We start from the raw sequence: 17,267 nt of genomic DNA, 5'->3' as shown, positions 1-17,267 counted from the left end.
ACGATATCTTAGTTTATGGCAAACTTTTTACACACATATTTTGAAAGTCATTTTTTATGTTAATAGTAATCAAATCACTGAAACACCACATAAAAGCCCAAGTTTATCTTTCCTGGGGATAAAGTAAAACTTCAGAGATACAGCGCTAGAGCTGCCATGAGCAGAAGGAATATACAAAGAGGAGAGTCACTCTTTGCCAAGCAGAATTTTAATCAGACTTTCTGATGATAAATTTGAACTGGGTTGCAGAAAGAATATTCCTCATGATCTACACAGTTTACTAGACAAAATCTTTACTGGGAAGTAAATCCCACTACTGTTAGTGTCTCACATGCAAATTAAATTTTATAATTACAAGCCATGTTTTATGAAAGACATTTTTTGTACCCATTTAACATTTATGGTGGCTGAGCTAGTGAGAGTGAAAAGTATGTCCTTTTTTTTCAGATAAGGACACTGAGTGTTTACACTGCACCAGGAAGAACATTTTCTCCGTTGGTGGCATGTAGGCAGTAGAGGCCAAACCTGGGCTGCACATCTTCAGGAGGTTCTCTGGCTTCCAGCACTGCCTCCTCTCACTGTTGTTAACAGCTGTCAGTATGACAGCTCCCAAGAATCTCATGGAGTGTACATGGCCTGCCCTTAAAACCCTAACAGGAGTTTAAAAGCAACTGAGTTCATTTGCATTTAATTTACTTTTCCAGCCTCAGAAAAAACACAAACTGGATATAATGTTTTATTTGTTTGTTTTAGCCAGTCTACTGAGCACATTATTTCAATGGTGGGAAAAGCAAATCTATTTTAGTAATGTAAGACTGCAATTAAAGTTCACTCATCATTTGGAGCATCATTTCACTTTAAAAAAGAGAGTGGGATTTATCATAATTTTAACCCACATACTTAAATTAGACAATTAATAATTTTCATGTGGTATTTTGCCCTTGCATCACAAAATACACCTTCCAGAGTACTTAATTAGGTGTGCAAGGACAACAAGGGAAAAAAAATGTAGCTGTTGGTGCAAGAAAAAAACTCCTGATTTTTGCTATATGAGCGCTTTGTCAGCTGAGACTCCTAAAACCCAGCACGGCATTATAAATGAACAGACTAAAGTGGGGCGTCATTCTGTACTGCTAACATCCCATAAAATATTATGCCTTGCAATAAAGTAAATGCCTAGATGTGTCATATGGCATTCATTTTTACATCTGAAAGAGGAATTTATTTCTTTTAAATGCTTGAAATAAATAGGAACTTGTCAAATAGACTCACAATCAAGCTCTATAGATTTTAAAAGAAAATAAAATTCTATTTTGAACAGGAAATCTGAAGACCTGTCACTTCCAGTTCATAACGTTATACATAATACCCCCATAAGTTCATTTAAAAATAGTCTTCCAGAACTGCAAATCCTGATTTCTATAGAAATATCATAAGAAGCTCTATTATTTCTCAGTTACACATGTGAAATCACACATGATAAAATCTGAAAAGTTTAATTATATATTATTATATATATAATATATAAAATGTTATAATTAATGAAAATTAATATTTTTCACAGACTTGATGCTGATAATGCATTAGAAAAGCTACACAGTATCATCACTTATATCTAAGTTCTGTTTCTAATCCAAATCTATTGTAACATCCTAAATATCAGCCCAAAAATATCACCTATTCTTCAAGATAAATGACAGAATTGGACTGACATGCAATAATCTATTAATACTGTGTATATTAATTTCTGAGAGTTATTGTGAGCAAAAGCAAGCAGGAGGGAAAAGAATGGCTCAACATAAATCATCATCCAGCGATCACGTATGACTTGTCAGGAGAAATACCCAGATTGCTGACTCTGGAGGGTTTATTTCTTAGTAGCTGTCACTTAACAGCAGTGCGTTTTGATGAGCATGGCCAAGATGATTTTAAAAGGAGTGGGCCAATTTAAAAAGCAAGCTCTCTTTTCAAAAGAGGAGAGAGAAGGGGACAGCATCGCTATCTCAGACTGAAAAGTGGCATCCCCCAATGTGTCTGAAGGAGGAGCAAAGGGTCACCACCCAGCCTTGCCTGGCCTGGCCCCTAGGAAAGTTTAACATCTCTAGAGTAGGAGCTTTCAACCTGTTCCAATTTGCAGACTTGCAAAGGGCAATGCATTGAAACCTCCTGACAATGGACTTGCTTTTCTTCATTAACTTTCATAAACCCCAAGGAACAGGCTGCTGAATCCCCGAGGGACTACAGACCACACATTAAAAACACCAGTGTCAGAAGGTTGTTTTTAAAAAAAAAAAAAATCCCTTTGCTCTGGATAGTCTGGCTCCTATTGTTAAGCAATTGGCTCTTTGGTTTAAGAAAGCTGTCTGGTGCCTATGAACTCTTGATCACAGACTTCAAAGGGAAGAAACACATGTGCACAATCAGCTCATAAGACTGGTTGTCTCATGAAGCTGTCTTATGACAGCCAGTTGCTCCACAAAGACTGCATATACACAGTTTGAATAGCAGCCACGTGCCTGGACTGTGTGTACCCTTGTACTGGAGGATGATCATTTACATGAATTTAAAAAAGCCAGTTTCACTGCAGAATGATAACCAAAACAGTGAGAAAAAATAACACAAAAATACAAGTACAGCTTGACAGTCATTTAATTACATTGAATTAAATGCTCACAAGCAGAAAAAAACTATCTCCCTTTGGAACAGATCAAACCAAATCTGATGCCATTGCAAGCAACACCTGAGCAGCACAACCCACACCCCATGGGATTAGAGAGCTGCCCAGATAAAGGCTTGTGCCTGGAAAGGCAGGTTAATCATACAGGCAAATAACCTGTGCACAACACAGTGCAGTTCTGGGGTCTTTCAGACCCAGGTTCTATGAAGTATGTAGCTCTTCCAAACCTTGCTAAAAGGCACCACCTGTGAGTTTTGTTCAAAAGATTGAATTTAAGAGAGTGTAGTAGTTCTGCATGCTGTTACTGCTGAGGATGTACAATTTCAATAAGCTAGTTCTCTTATTATTGTCAAGCCCAGCACATAAACTTGATCTTCCTCCCATTGAAATTAACAGAAAAAAACCACAAAGCTAATATCTGGAGGCTACTGCACTTGAAGGTGAGACTGAACCAAGATGTTACACATGCTTTTTGTTTATCCTTTTATGAGTAATGTTACATTTTTAGAATTTTACTGAGTCAGTCAAATTCATTAGCAATATGCTCTGCCTAAAGTTCTCACTGATCACTCTAAAAATGACCAATACTATTCTTCACAATCTTTGCATAAATTTATAGTCTTTTCAACACTATCAATAAGGTTTATTAAAAACAAATCAAAACCATTAGGTTATGCAGATTTACTAAATAAAAATGTTTATATGATGTAGTAATCTAGAGCATAAATTCAACAAAATGCCAGCACAGGGCAGAACATCTTTAATGTCAGATCCTTTTTGTTTTATCTAACGCAGTGTATAAAAAATTCAGATATTCATGAAAAGTGGGAACTTTCACAGTGCAAAGTAGTCACTAAAAGCCTAGTCCATCTCTTTCTAAATCACCTTTGTACCAGAGGGAAGCACTAATGCAAGGATGACAAATTACCCTATGAATATTGACAGCATAAGTGAACTTTGTGCAGTTCCGGGCTCCTGCGTCCAGTTCTGAGCTCAGTTAAAGAAAGACAGGGAACTTCTAGAAAGAGTCCAGTAGAGGGCCACAAAGATGATGAGGGGCCTGGAGCATCTCCTGTACAAGGAATGACTGAGATACTTGGCACTCTTCAGCTTGGAGAAGAGAAGCCTGAGAAGGGATCTTATCAACATTTATAAGTATCTGATGGGCAGAAGTCAAGTGGATGGGGCTAAGCTCTTTTCAGTGGTGCCCAATGACAGGACAAGTGGCAATGGGCACAAATTAGAACACAGGAAATTCCATCTGAACATGAAAAAAGAACTTAACAGTGAGGGTGACAGAGCTCTGGAACAGGCTGCTCAGAGAGGTTGTGGAGTCTCCTTCTCTGGAGGAATTCCAGACCTATCTGGATGCTTTCCTGTGTGACGTGCTGTAAGGACCTTGCTTTAGCAGGGGAGGTCAGATCTGATGATCTCCAGGTGTCCCTTCCAATCCCCATTATTCTGTAATTTTGTCCATAACTAAAATGGCTGTTACCAGTTCTTTCTACTCTCTTGAAAATATCAGTTGAGAAAATCCCATTAACAAATCCTAGATTTGCATTTAATATGGAAAAATCCCTCTTCCACCCCCATTTCACACACTCTGTTGTGGCATGAAATGCAGTAAGGATGTCTAGATCATTAACATACACAAGACACAATAACTTCATTACCACATTACCAGCATAAAAGCCTCCCCTTCAGAGTTTCTTCCCACCTTTTCATAGTATTTGACCTCGTAGTCCAAGATGATTCCATTTGGGTGCTCAGGTTCCTGCCAAGACAGAGACACGCTGTTCCTGGATGTCCGGTCTTTTCTTATCACTGTGATGGGGGATGGTGCTGTAGAAAAAGGAGAGATGAGGGAAACAGGGAGAAGAGAAAAGCAAACTGTGTTTATCTCCATTCCAATCCTTGGCAAAGAGAACTGTTTCCATTTAAAAGACTCATGAACATAGGTCTGGACTTGTATCAACATTCAGCAGCTGGATTATTGTCCTGGTACACATGCCTTACAGCACGCTGGCCTCAAGGAAAATGAGCTGAGATTTGCTGTTAGACTAGTGGCAAGGCAGCAGATGGTTTCAATCTGCTACTACAGTGTAAGCAGTGAAATACATCTGATACACTGAAAAAGAGAACAAAACAACAGTACTACCTACTTTTTACAATGCCAGAGTATTATTATTTCAAGACTGCAGAACCCTGATCCTGCCTTCATACTCAACTGTAGCACAGTCCTTGGATGCACAACATACTTCTAGTAACAACCACCAGCTTCCTGCAGACACAACTTGGTAAGTTATCCAGATACAAATTGCTCTCAAATACGCTTTTCCTATATCCCATTGCTATGAAAATGAAATTTGAAGAAAAAAATACCTTAACTGCAGAACAACCTCATTTCTGATCCACGTTGATTGTGGTTAGGCATGACAATTGTTTGCACGCCACAGACTCACCCACCACCCAAAACTATCAACGTCACGGAAAAAAAATCATAATTACCTAAGATCCCTTAACATGGGTTCTTCTCCAGACCACCCAGCTTTTTGGGTTGCTCCAAGCCATAGGCTTCCTAGACTGTCTGAGAGCTATGTAAGCTCTTTATTTTTTTTTCCACTTGTTTTCACTTGGTTTCCCACTTCAAATGCCTCTCTTCCATGGTTTTGGCCAAAATTCATCAGATGATAACTTATAGATCACACATTAAAGGTTGTAACTGTCATTTTTTATAAAAAACCTTTTACAAACAAACAGCCTTTTATCTTACCACGTAAAACAGATGTGTTTATAAGTTCACATTGTGCTATCCTAATAAAAAGGCTGTAGTTGATCTAAACAATTTAATTTCAGCTGAATCCTATGAAGTTTTATTGCTCATATAAAACTGGTTGCACTTCACAGGCATTACATATTTGCATGCATTACTCAGTGTCCTTTGTGTCCGTGTTTTCCTTCCCAAAATAGATCAATAGATCTTTCAAGAGACAGGGAAAAAAAAAAAAAAAAAGAAAGAAAAAAAAAGGAAAGAAAAAGAAAAAGAGTTTTAATTAAAACAATTAACAATTTTTGGAAAATCCATGCTGTGTTTGATTTTGATAAAATTCCATTGAAAATGTACCTTGTACTCTTGCACTGTAACCTAAATATTGATAGCTTCCTTTAACTGAGCAGAGCATCTAGAGAACTGCATCCACTCACACAAGCATTTGTATGTAAGCACTTTCACATCTCTTCAGAGCTGAAACTCATTCTCTGGACAGTGCTTTTACAGATCATGTGGTTCACAAGACTAAAATGTTGCAAAACTCCCTTTTGCTTCCCTGGCAGGAAGAACTTACCTTGAATTTCAATTATTTAAGTCATTTTTATTTTATTTTATTATTTTATTTTATTTTATTTTATTTTATTTTATTTTATTTTATTTTATTTTATTTTATTTTATTTATTTTTTAAAGTGTGAAGGAAAAGAGTCTCTTGATTTTATTTGGTCTCATCAGATCCATGCTGGCTGAAGAGCTGCAAAGCACTTGCACAAAGAATACAGGACCAGCTTCTAATGAACATCCTCCAGCAGTTCTACTTGGATTGCACCCAGGCACAAATCAGTGCTGAAGCCAAAATGCAAGGGGTAAGTTGGTTGGGCTTCTCTGCCATAGCCAGCTCTATGCTAACTCGTAGACCCATGTCTGCTGCTCTCACATTCTTGTAAGTCATTTTTAAGTCTTCTTTTTAAGCCAAGCTATTCATCTATTTTTGTGTTTGAACAGAGTGCCAAGCCTTGTATCCCAGCTGGTAACACTTCCCATTAAGGTAACATTAATACAGATTTTATGAATAATTAATATATGATTAAAAGAAATGGCTTTTCCCCTAATAAATTACAGTAATTTGGGCTGTAATACCCTCTCAGTGCAGGCAGGAATATTCTTATAAGTGCCAATACAGATGTGTCTTAAAAAGTTTCACAGTATTAATTATTTTAAGCTAATTTATACACATCTTTGCAGATGCTACCAGTAACTTATCTCACAGCAGTTCACTAGAAAAGTGTCTGCTCTACAGTAATCAATAACATTATAAAAGATTCATATACCTCTCCTGATCCCAAAGCTGCTTAGAAATTGCACACATGCAGTGTCTGAAAGAGACAGCATCCCAGGGCATTGGGAAGGTGGAGGGGAGACAGATGATCCCAGAGAACAAAAAGTTTCAGGGACCTTCAATCCCACGCACAGAGCACATCTGGTTTCTGCAGCACAGTGATGAACTCTGCCAGCTGCTGAACCATTGAGCTATGGAAATTAGATACATAAATCCATACATAAAATACATATATATATAAAATCACATATATATCCAAATCTCTTTAAAACAATATCTTAACAATGTGTGTTACAGAGCTTACCTAATTTTAAATAAGCTTCAGTGTACAAATGAAAGGTTTCTTCAAATGTTCTTGTGGTTAACTACCTACTTTTAAAGGACATATCATATCATTTTATTCAGAGAGAAAGATACTTTTTATAATTTAATATTAATTTCCTAACACTCTTGTATATTTTCTTTCCTTCATCTTATTATATTATTATCTATTATCTTATCTTACATGCTACCTGAACATTTTCATTTTGAAGTACATTTGATTTGAAAAATAAAGAACCAACATCTGGGAATTAGTTTCACCATTTTCCTGCTGTTTCCAGCACCTGTGAGTGCACACTGGACTTCACATACAATAGTTGACTATAATCCCTTTGTACGTCTTTGTTGTAGGAAACAGAGATTCAGAGAGGATAGCCTTCACAGGAACCTCTCCCAGCAGCCAGCCTGGCCTTTACCACACCAGGCTCTGCTGCAAGATAGAGATAAATGTAACCTGGCTCTACTACAGCACCTGCTGCCCTGCACAACCCATGTCTCTAGCTACTGAACTTTTGTCCACGCCTAGCTTTAACTCCTCCACATCAGGCCAACAGAGGAACACGTGCCAATTATTCTCTGGTTTGACAAAGATGGGAGAGAATGCAAAAATGACCTGCACAGCACTTGATGCAAGCTTCTTTTGCTGGTCTGAAGAATCTGAACTGTTTAAATCTCAATGCAAATATATATATATATATATATATATATATATATATATATATATATATAATTTTTTTTTCTTTTCTTCTTCTTCTTTTTTTTTTTTTTTTTTTTTTGCTGCATCCATTGAATAGGCATGTTTGAAAGTGTTAGAAGTCCTCAACCCAAGCGTAAGAAAACATCATTTTCAGATGAACCTTAAGATTATGCTTTAGATCTACTGCAATCAATGGATTTAATATGCAGTAAAAGTGAAGGTAACCTCTACTTATGTATTGCCCTGCATTAAAATAGTCATGAGTCAATACAAATGCCTTTGTCACCCAAGCCTGGGATGAATCTAAGAGGAATGACTTGATATTTGGACAATGGAAACAACTATTTTTTGTACACATCCCTACAATACAATGTAAAACAACCAACACCATATGAACATTGTACTAAGAAAGTATCTTTTGAAATATAGTTATTTTCACAGTTCTTTCTTTCTTTCCCCTCCAGTACTTGAATATATCCTGCAAAGCAGAAGTAGACTACCTCAATCAATCCAGAGAACTTTTTTAATCTCAGAGCAACCAATTCCCATTTCTGGTCTAAAGTAGATGTCAGCCTTAATTTCCATTTTGCAACACAGCTATCTTCCCTTCTAACCAGAATTCTTCAGTTATTGTGTTTTATTACCTCTTCTGAAGAGATTGAAATTCCAGCAAGGAGACAAGCTGAAGGAATTTAACATGATAAATCATTGACCAATGAAGATATCACAAAGAGCGATGCTGTCTTTTGGATCAAGAGAGAGATGAGAGTTTCCTGTTTCCTAAAGACCATGAAATAAGTACAGTAAGATGAAACCGAAGTGAAAATCAAGCTATGGAAGGGAGTAGAACAACTTCATACTTCATACGTCCATTTTCTATAGCAATTCCAGGATCTTCCTTTCTAAATATTGAGATGCAATTAGATTGTACAGAAATAGAATGCTGGAACAGATCTTCTAAACGGATGACACTATCTATCAGAAAAACAAGCTTGCTATGACAGGATACTAAAAATTACTGTTAAGTTTTTTTAGCTAAATATAAGTTTTCAAACATTATGTTAAAGCATTAGCATTAGTAATATGTTGAACTGATTATCATTTAGAGAATGTACGTTTCAAAGCCAAACTTAAGGTGAGAACTCTTCTAGACTAAAAAGCTGAGTGAATAGCATTTCAGTGATTGTTGTATAAATTCTGCAGATCACAGGGTTCCATGTATTTACATTTTTTCTGGTGTTCTGATTAATGTATTAGCACTCCCTCACTGAAAAAAAAGTTGGCTGGAGGGTTTTTTTGTTTGTTTGTTTTATAACTAACATTAGGCTTGTGTGGCCATGCATGGAGAGGTTATGCTTTTTTTTTTTTTTCCCCTCAAGAAATGGCCTGTATTCTCAGTAGTCATATACAATTCATATAGAGACATTTATGAATCAAGTGGTTACTACTGCACTGGTACTACAGTCAAACTGGTTTATGACTAGTTTAAGCAGTTAATGTGAACACTCAAAACTCCCTGGAGTTACAAGGAGAAACGTATTTTGAGTGTTCAGTGCTGTTAGGCAGCATTTGTGACAACTGGGAATGTGGATGTTGAAAAGGTAACGAATGCAATGATCCGGGGAGCTTAGGCTCACAAGTGTAAAACCCTCCTCACTCACAACTATTAAAGGTGGAAGCAAATAACATGAAGGATCTAGCAGAGAGGACAATAAAACTCTGCTCAAATTGATTTCCCAGAGAAACTGACCCCAACAGATCATTTGTTTTCCTCCAGTTTAATAGCAGCTGTATATAAATCTCCTTATTGACTTTTTCTTATTCCTTGGTTATTGTTTTCATATGTGACTGGCCTACAGATGTATATACTGGAAGAAAATTCCCAGTTCTGTGACAGAGAGAACTCACTATTAACTCAGGGAAGTCCTGTGTGTACTTTTGCTGAAATATTTAGAGTTGTGCTGTTTCTTGCTTAGGTCTCTAGATCACAAATTAAATATTAGGAAAGGCCTTGTAAAGTTCTCCCAGACTTCATTCTAAAAATGACCATGGTCTGCTCACTTCCAACTTTTGCTTGCAACCAGCTTTTAGCATCAGATAGTAAAATATTCCCACTGAGAGATGGTGATCATGAACAAAGTTGAGCCAGCAGAACTGACTATTACATAAAGAAAAAAAGAAAATGAAACTTTTTATGTACTACTGAATAAATGGAAGGCTTGTTTCTTTCTCTTTCTTTAGAAAACTGGTGATTTTTATTATCTAATCATAACGCTGTCATCTGATATAACGTATAAATTTTCTTTAATGCCCCTAGGAGGTAATGTGGAACCAGAAGAGTAAATAAAGATCATAATCTGAGAATTAAATCTGCAGTTTCTGACAGCAGGATCTACGGGGACCTAAACCCAAATCTGTAAGCCTTGGAGCACCAGTGCCCACACCACAGAACAACTGCACAAGGCCAAGCGTAAAGACCAGTGTCTGAAGGAATAAACTGCTCTCTTCACTAGAAGCAATTTCTCTCAAAACCTGGAGTCACATCCATGAGTGAGGATACACAGCAGCACTAGTCCTGCCACAAGCATGGGGAGCCCACATCCAGCTGGGCCCAGTCCAGCCAGCTGTGCTCCACCCACAAAACAAGACCCGGGCATTTAGATTTATATATTGTCTTTCTATCTTCACTTTCATCCAACCATTCTACTGCCAGACAGCATTCAGCCTGTGACAAAGTTCTAAGCAATAATTGCAAATCAATACAATGATACCATATTTCTGTTACACAATCACATCTGGTTATATGGACTTCTACACTCGCCCTTGGATCCTTTACACCTCCAGTCTCTAGACAGTGGTTTAACATCTAGGTGGTTTATTAAAGAAGACTGCTCACAGAAAACAGGAGTTGCATTGCTTTAAAACTTCTAGGGTTGCGCTACCATTTAATTTCTTATCGGAGTTACACACACTGCCCCTGCTACACTGCTGTGCCATAGTGAATAGTAGTGGTCTGGTGCCACCAGTGCATACCAGAAAGGTGAGGCTGGAGCTGAGTCACCAGGTGGATCCCAGGGCAGGAGGGAGAAAGAGGAAAAAGCCACGTTTTAACATTTTGTAAATCTGCATCCTCCTCATCCAGATGCAGCTATCCAGCTCTCTTAACTGGATGTGCAGACACAGTCCTTTGGCCTTTAATCTCCAGGACACATAGTTAAACCAGCACAGTACATTTATATGCCCTCTTGCACCTTTCGCTTGAGCTGCAGCAGACTCAATATAGTTTTATGACTTGAGCTGTAAAATGTCACCTGATTCTGTAACACCGTTAGACAACCATCAACCAGAACACAGCATGCCTTCCCTGTCAGCAGAGACTGGGAAGCCTATCCATCCCAAACAGCAAGAGGCTCATGGCAGATCTTTGTAGAACTCAATAGTTATGAAGCAGGTGAAAAGGTCCATCCTGTCTATGAGACAGCTACCAAGATATGGGCATTCACACAAGTCAAAGTGAGAAAGGGAAGTAAAGTAACAAAACTTCTAAGTTGAATAGAAGCAGGTTAACTTTAGATGAAACAAAATCAAGTATGAGAGCTATGGATGCTTCTCCCATAAAAAAATAAAAACCCAACAATTTAGAGATGAATGTTTGTGATCCTTCTAATGGATGATTTCCTGCATTATGGCCAAAGTATCTGAATGCACCTGAAAGCTGAGGGACTCCAGCCTGGGGTGATAGACTCCAGAGTGGCTGCAGGCACTGCACGGGTGCCTTGAAAGAAAGAAGGGCAAACAAGCAGCTTGAGCAGGAATTGCACTAAAAGGCTGCTGCTGGATTTCAGTCTCAAGTATAGATAAAGGCAACCTTCTGGGCAGCAGTTGTCACTGGACAAGTGATTGTCAGAGCTCATTTCTCACTCTTACAAATAAATTCTAAATTAAAAGCAAACTTCATTAAGTGGTGTGCATTCATGTTCTCGTCTTTCCCTCCTTTTATGAAGAGAGATAGCAAATGCCTTCCACAGGGCGAGCAGAACGTCAGACTTACTCATATGTTTAACACGTGTGTAATAAATCATGGAAACACCATGTCCATTTGGGAAGTATCAAGCTGCACAAGGCACTCACTTCAGAAACTGAAAATTATGGTGCCATGGTGTTCACTGCTGTTATTGCACAGAGGAGACAAATGCTATGTATGCTTTCCTAAGAATTCAGCCCAATGCTACTCATAATACAAATGTTATTCTTTCTGTACTTTGTTTGAGATGGTGATGGTAGGAGCTCCTCAATAGTTCCTATTTATCACAGGATGCGTTTAAATCAGTACCAGTTTAAAACAAACAATTTTGCTTTGCCTTTCCCACCCCATTGTTACATTACTTTGTAGGATGTTAGGACCTCAGGCTTCCTGGTGTGAAGTTTTCTGAAAGAACAGTTTATTCCCCATGACTATGAAGTCAACTGTCAGATGCTGAGTAGACTTCTCTTTTTTTCAGGCAGTTACGGAGTCCACCAGAGAAATGCCATTCACAGTTTAAGAAGTGTATTGAAGAATTAGCTCTAGAAGTACCAGAATTCAAAAACGGAGAAAACACCTGCATTCAGATAAGTACTTTCATATATAAAATATTTATGTCCCTTTAAGTAGCCACAGTGAACTCCTGAATTGGTCTATCAGTAAATTCCATTAGGGCCTATTGAAACTGATCAGAAATCACTGTGAATGGTCATAGTATTTCTTAAAGCTCTTGCCCTGTCATTCTTGGGTAATTTCAGAATTGGCTTTGAATCAAATGACTTCTCAAAGGTTAACCAGAATATTAGAACCGTTGATGGAACACAGCTGAAAGGTGATCGCATCTCCTACTTTCTTTTGGATTTGGGTGTTTCTTTACATTTAGTAGCATAGTTTACGAGAAGTATATTATTCTGCTACAATTCATTTTCACATTAAAATGCTTGTAAAAACAAATATTGCGCTAATAATTACCATGAAAAGAAATGGTTCCCAAACCAAAATAAAAGAGTACCTTTCTATTTTTTGATTCCAGTTGTCACTGACTGAAAATTGTCTAAATGGAGAAGCTTAAGGAAGTAAGGGAAGTTGATACCTTTGCTTATAGTAAAGAGACTCATTATTTTCATCAGCGATCACTCACGATGCCAGTGTAAGTAAAGTCAGAAGGCTAAGCAATATTATTTAACTGAGCGCTAAGCATCCTGTTTATTTACATTTCATTATTTTTATTATTTTACCAAACTAGTGTATTAAATGAGAATCCACTCATAGAATCAAGTTAAAGACTAAAAGAAGTGGTTAAAAAAAAAAAAAAATCATTATCCACCATTTCACCCATTCTGAAAAGGGGTAGCTAAAAGCACTGGAAGGGGAAAGCACAAGAAAAGCCAAAACCTTGCCTTTGAACTTTCCCTAAGGTCACGAGTATTCACATGAAGTCTGCATTCACACTGAATAGACTGATGTATGTCACAGACTTTGAATCCTCAGAATAGCTTTCTCAACATCCAGGGGAAGAGGGATCAAAGGCTGTTCAGGCAGACTGTCTCTAGCTAATATAAGGCCATGCATGGAGTGACATTGTTAAAACACTTCCCTTTTATATCCCTAAAGGAGGAGTTTTATTGAGTTAAAATGATCCTTGAATAGCCTCTGGGCTGAGCTGTAAAACACATTTGAAAAGCATAAAGTCTTTATTTATGTCAGGAATGTTTGAAACTCAAGAGATAAATGTCATTCAAAAAACAAGCATGTCCTAGGTATTTGGAATGTAATGGGGCACAGCTGTAATAACAGTCAATGAACCAGAGACTCCCTACAACATGTCATTAGCTGACTTTTAATAAGTCTATCTTCATGTCCTTTTCATAAGGACCATAGGGAAAGAGAGAAATATATCATGTACTAAACATCTGTGGCTTTCTCAAACTGTCTCTCTTCAAAGATGCATCTACTTAAGGGACCTGTCTTGGGAGACAGATTGCAAAGTGCACACAGTCCTTTCTAAAACTGGATTTTATTTAGCCAGGGAGCATCACATGTCATTTGGAAGTTGCTGAAGACAGCACAGTCTAGCTTGGCAGAATAAAGCCTGAAGGCAGAGATAGTACCACAGTTACCACAAGAAATCAGAGGCACATATTCAAGCCAAGCTTGGTGCCGAATTTATTTCCTTGAAGCAACAGATTTCAAGCAAGAAAAGCTCTAGTTCTAAGGTCTGAACAGCTTCCCCTGTGAGCCAAATGGGTCTCTGTCTACCACAGGACTGAGAACTGCTGATTTCTTCTTCATTTTGAATGTTTATCCCTCAAGGTGACTCTGAATGGGGAGATTAGAATTTTCAGTCCAAAAATGACAAACATAGGTGAAGACATACCACCAATCTACACTTTAAACCACTTACCCCAATGACGTTAATTTCTGTACCTATTGGTCAGTTTTGTGCTCAAAGCCTTTTTGAATACTTTTTGATCCTAGCCCCTTGCAAGAGCTCCTTACTGTCTTACTTGTTATCTCCTCCTTTACTTAGCTTATTCTTTCTGTGTTTCAAAGTTGCTGCATTTGTTAGCTACTTTTTCAGAGAAGAGATAGGAAGAGGAATATAAAATAGGTTTGATTAAGTGGACTGTATGTTTACATCCACTTCATATAGATGTACCACAATGCAACTTATTAATGCAGAATAAATGAGAGACAGAAATGGGTTACGTCTTTCTCCCAGAAGAAACACTGCCACACCTAGATGCATAGGAACAACAATTACTGCAGCTGTACATTTTCCAGAACCTTTCCATGTATTTTTGGACAACTAAGCAAGAACAGGCTAAATGAATGGTTCTGCTTTGTTGATCTCACGACAAAGATACTAAAAAAATCAAAGAAAGATGCCACTTGGAAGGAAAAAGGAAGACTACTGCTCTTCTAGAGAACCCTGAGATTATATATAGTGTATCTTTTTATCATTATTCTGTATGCTGCAGGCCTGAATAGGTGCCTCAACAGCTGCATAGTGGAGACCTCATTTTACAAGGCTTTAGTTTCTTAAGAACTAGTTAAACATAAAACTATCTCTAAAGCTGTTACCTTTAGGGCTTAAAATAAAACAAGCTTATTTTATTATCAAGCAGGCACATATTAAAGACTTGAAGTATTAAAAATGAAAAGTTTCCACATCAGTATATTTGGAAAATACAAAAATCATCATATTGACATTGAGCTTTCTAGTTTATAATTATTTTCCTGGAATCCTAGAATTTCTGAATTCTATTCGAAGCAACAAAATGGGCAAGAGCTCAGGAAAATGTACAGACATAGTAGGGATTCTGAGACAGAATCTTCAGCCAGAGAGGGAGTAACTACTAGCTCAAGGAAACTGCTAGTGGAATAAAAATGTCAAGGGCAAAACATCTAATTCCCATCTATCTTCTTCTGGGTTTTGATTTCACTCTCTTGCTCTGCTCCTGCAGCCCCAGTAAACTGACCTGGACAAAGGGATTTGCAGCCCTACATGGTGACTCAAAACCATTTCAACTAACAATATAATGTACACAAGATCTTATGGGACAACAGCTTAGTTATCTAGAGCATACTCAGTCCTTGCAGCTAGGAAGCCCAAAGGCAGAGCCAAATATAAATTGTCTCCTTAATAAACCTGTACTAATATATCATAAGCTTGTTTATAAACCATTTTTTTTTTAGAACATTTCAGATCCCACATTGGGGCACTCTTCTTGTAGAGTGTCCCAATTAATTTAACATCATAAAGCAGGAAATAAAACTCCTCCTCACACTATAAGTGACTCTGCAGAGGTTTGCAGCAGTTTAACTGAAATGCTCGCAAGGGATTTGAAACTGCTTTCACCCATTATCAAGCATCCTAACATTCATGTGAAGAAAGGTAGGTAGTAGAATGTAGGTCTCAATTTACTCACAGCTGACTCAAAAGGGAAGTACCATAGCTGTTGAACAGAATACAACAAGGATGTACAACACATTGAAGAATAAGACTGGGTCTTGCAGGCTCTCTGATGAGAACACTTAGAAAGCAGGCATTAACTCACAGGCAATTTATCTAAATCAAATCTTTCCCTTTAAAGCAATGCATTTTCATAGAGGTGTTCTGTAAAATAATTCAATCCTACTGCAGTTTTTCATGCTCATGAACACATAAACATTTAGTGCTATGACAAATGGTAACAGCTTCGAGGTTATCTTTGCTAAATACCAAAACAAATGATTCAGCAAGACTCTCCCGAATTTCTTTCAAGCAAGGATATCAATGTTTATAAACCCTCTGCATCCACAGGCTTACTTTCTCTCTAATCTGATTACATGCATGTGAATTTTACTCCTCTTAAGTCCTTGCTGAATTAATGCAAAGATGAAAATTAAGAGAAAACAGAAATTAGAGAACAGTCCTTTCTAGCCACTGCTATTTCTTTGGGCAACCTGTTCTAGTGTTCAATGACACAGTGTAAAGAAGTTTTTCCCTGTATTTAAAATATCTTGTATTTCAGTTTGTGCATGTCATGTCACCGGACCCCACTAAGAGGAGCCTGGTTCAATCTTCCTTACACCTTTACATCCAGCATTTATAAATATATATTAAATCTCCCTGAGCTTTCTCTTCTTCAGAAAAAACATTCTCAGCTTTCTCAGCCTCTCCTCACATTACAAATGTTCCCTTTAACATCCTAGTGGTTCTTTGCTGGACTTGCCTTGGTGTGTACCCATGTCTTTCTTGTACTGGGGAGGGCCAACCTGGTCACACTACATGTGGTCTCACCAGGGCTGACTAGATGGTAAGAATCAAACCCCTCAACCTGCTTGCTGATAATGCTTTTCCTACTGCAGCTCTGGATGTTGTTGGTTTTCACAGTTTCAAGGGCATATTGCTGGTTTATGGTCAGCTCAGATCTATGAGCATCTGCAGGGCCTTTTCCAATTCACTGGTTTCCAACATGTACTGATGCACAGGGTTATTCCTCCTCAGATGAAGGAGGCATTCAGCAACAGGAATGGGCATGGTACTGTCTGCCAATGGGATATCAAAGGCTACTTAAGACATGCCTGACAGATTAGTATCTAGTATCAGTGCAGATATCTACAAGTTCTGAAAGTTTTCCTTGTCTCCTGTAGACTACAAAGGTCACTGCAGAGGGTATGTCTATTTAAAGTTCAGTTAAGTCAATTAAATCTTTGGTTACATTTTGCTCAGTATTCTTGAGCTGTACCTACAAACTATATGACACTGTATAGTACCATAAAAACAGTCTTACAGAAGAAAAAATGTTACTTTCTCAGGCAGTATCAACAAAATATATTTAGCATAGATACATCACTGACACAATGGATGTGCTTTGCACTGGATAACCTACTAATTACCCATTAGCATGACTGTGCTGTCCCTACCAAATTTTCTCTTGAGTGAGTTCTACACC

At 37.8% G+C, this 17,267-nt stretch overlaps 1 protein-coding gene across 1 annotated transcript in view; it reads right to left on the bottom strand.

Annotated features, from left to right (window-relative positions):
- EPHA3 (EPH receptor A3) overlaps nucleotides 1-17,267 on the bottom strand; it is a 210,746-nt gene that overhangs the window by 49,103 nt on the left and 144,376 nt on the right. The window contains exon 6 of the mRNA XM_085546983.1: nucleotides 4,395-4,519. Within this exon, the coding sequence (XP_085403109.1) occupies nucleotides 4,395-4,519 (125 nt within the window). The remainder of the gene's footprint in view (nucleotides 1-4,394; nucleotides 4,520-17,267) is intronic.

The sequence above is a fragment of the Coturnix japonica genome, chromosome 1 (assembly GCF_054131305.1).
Source record: "Coturnix japonica strain WE chromosome 1, WE-NBRP24, whole genome shotgun sequence".
NCBI classification, from domain to species: domain Eukaryota; kingdom Metazoa; phylum Chordata; class Aves; order Galliformes; family Phasianidae; genus Coturnix; species Coturnix japonica.
The sequence above is the reverse complement of the archived record's forward strand: the minus strand, read 5'-3'. Positions and strand labels throughout refer to the sequence as shown.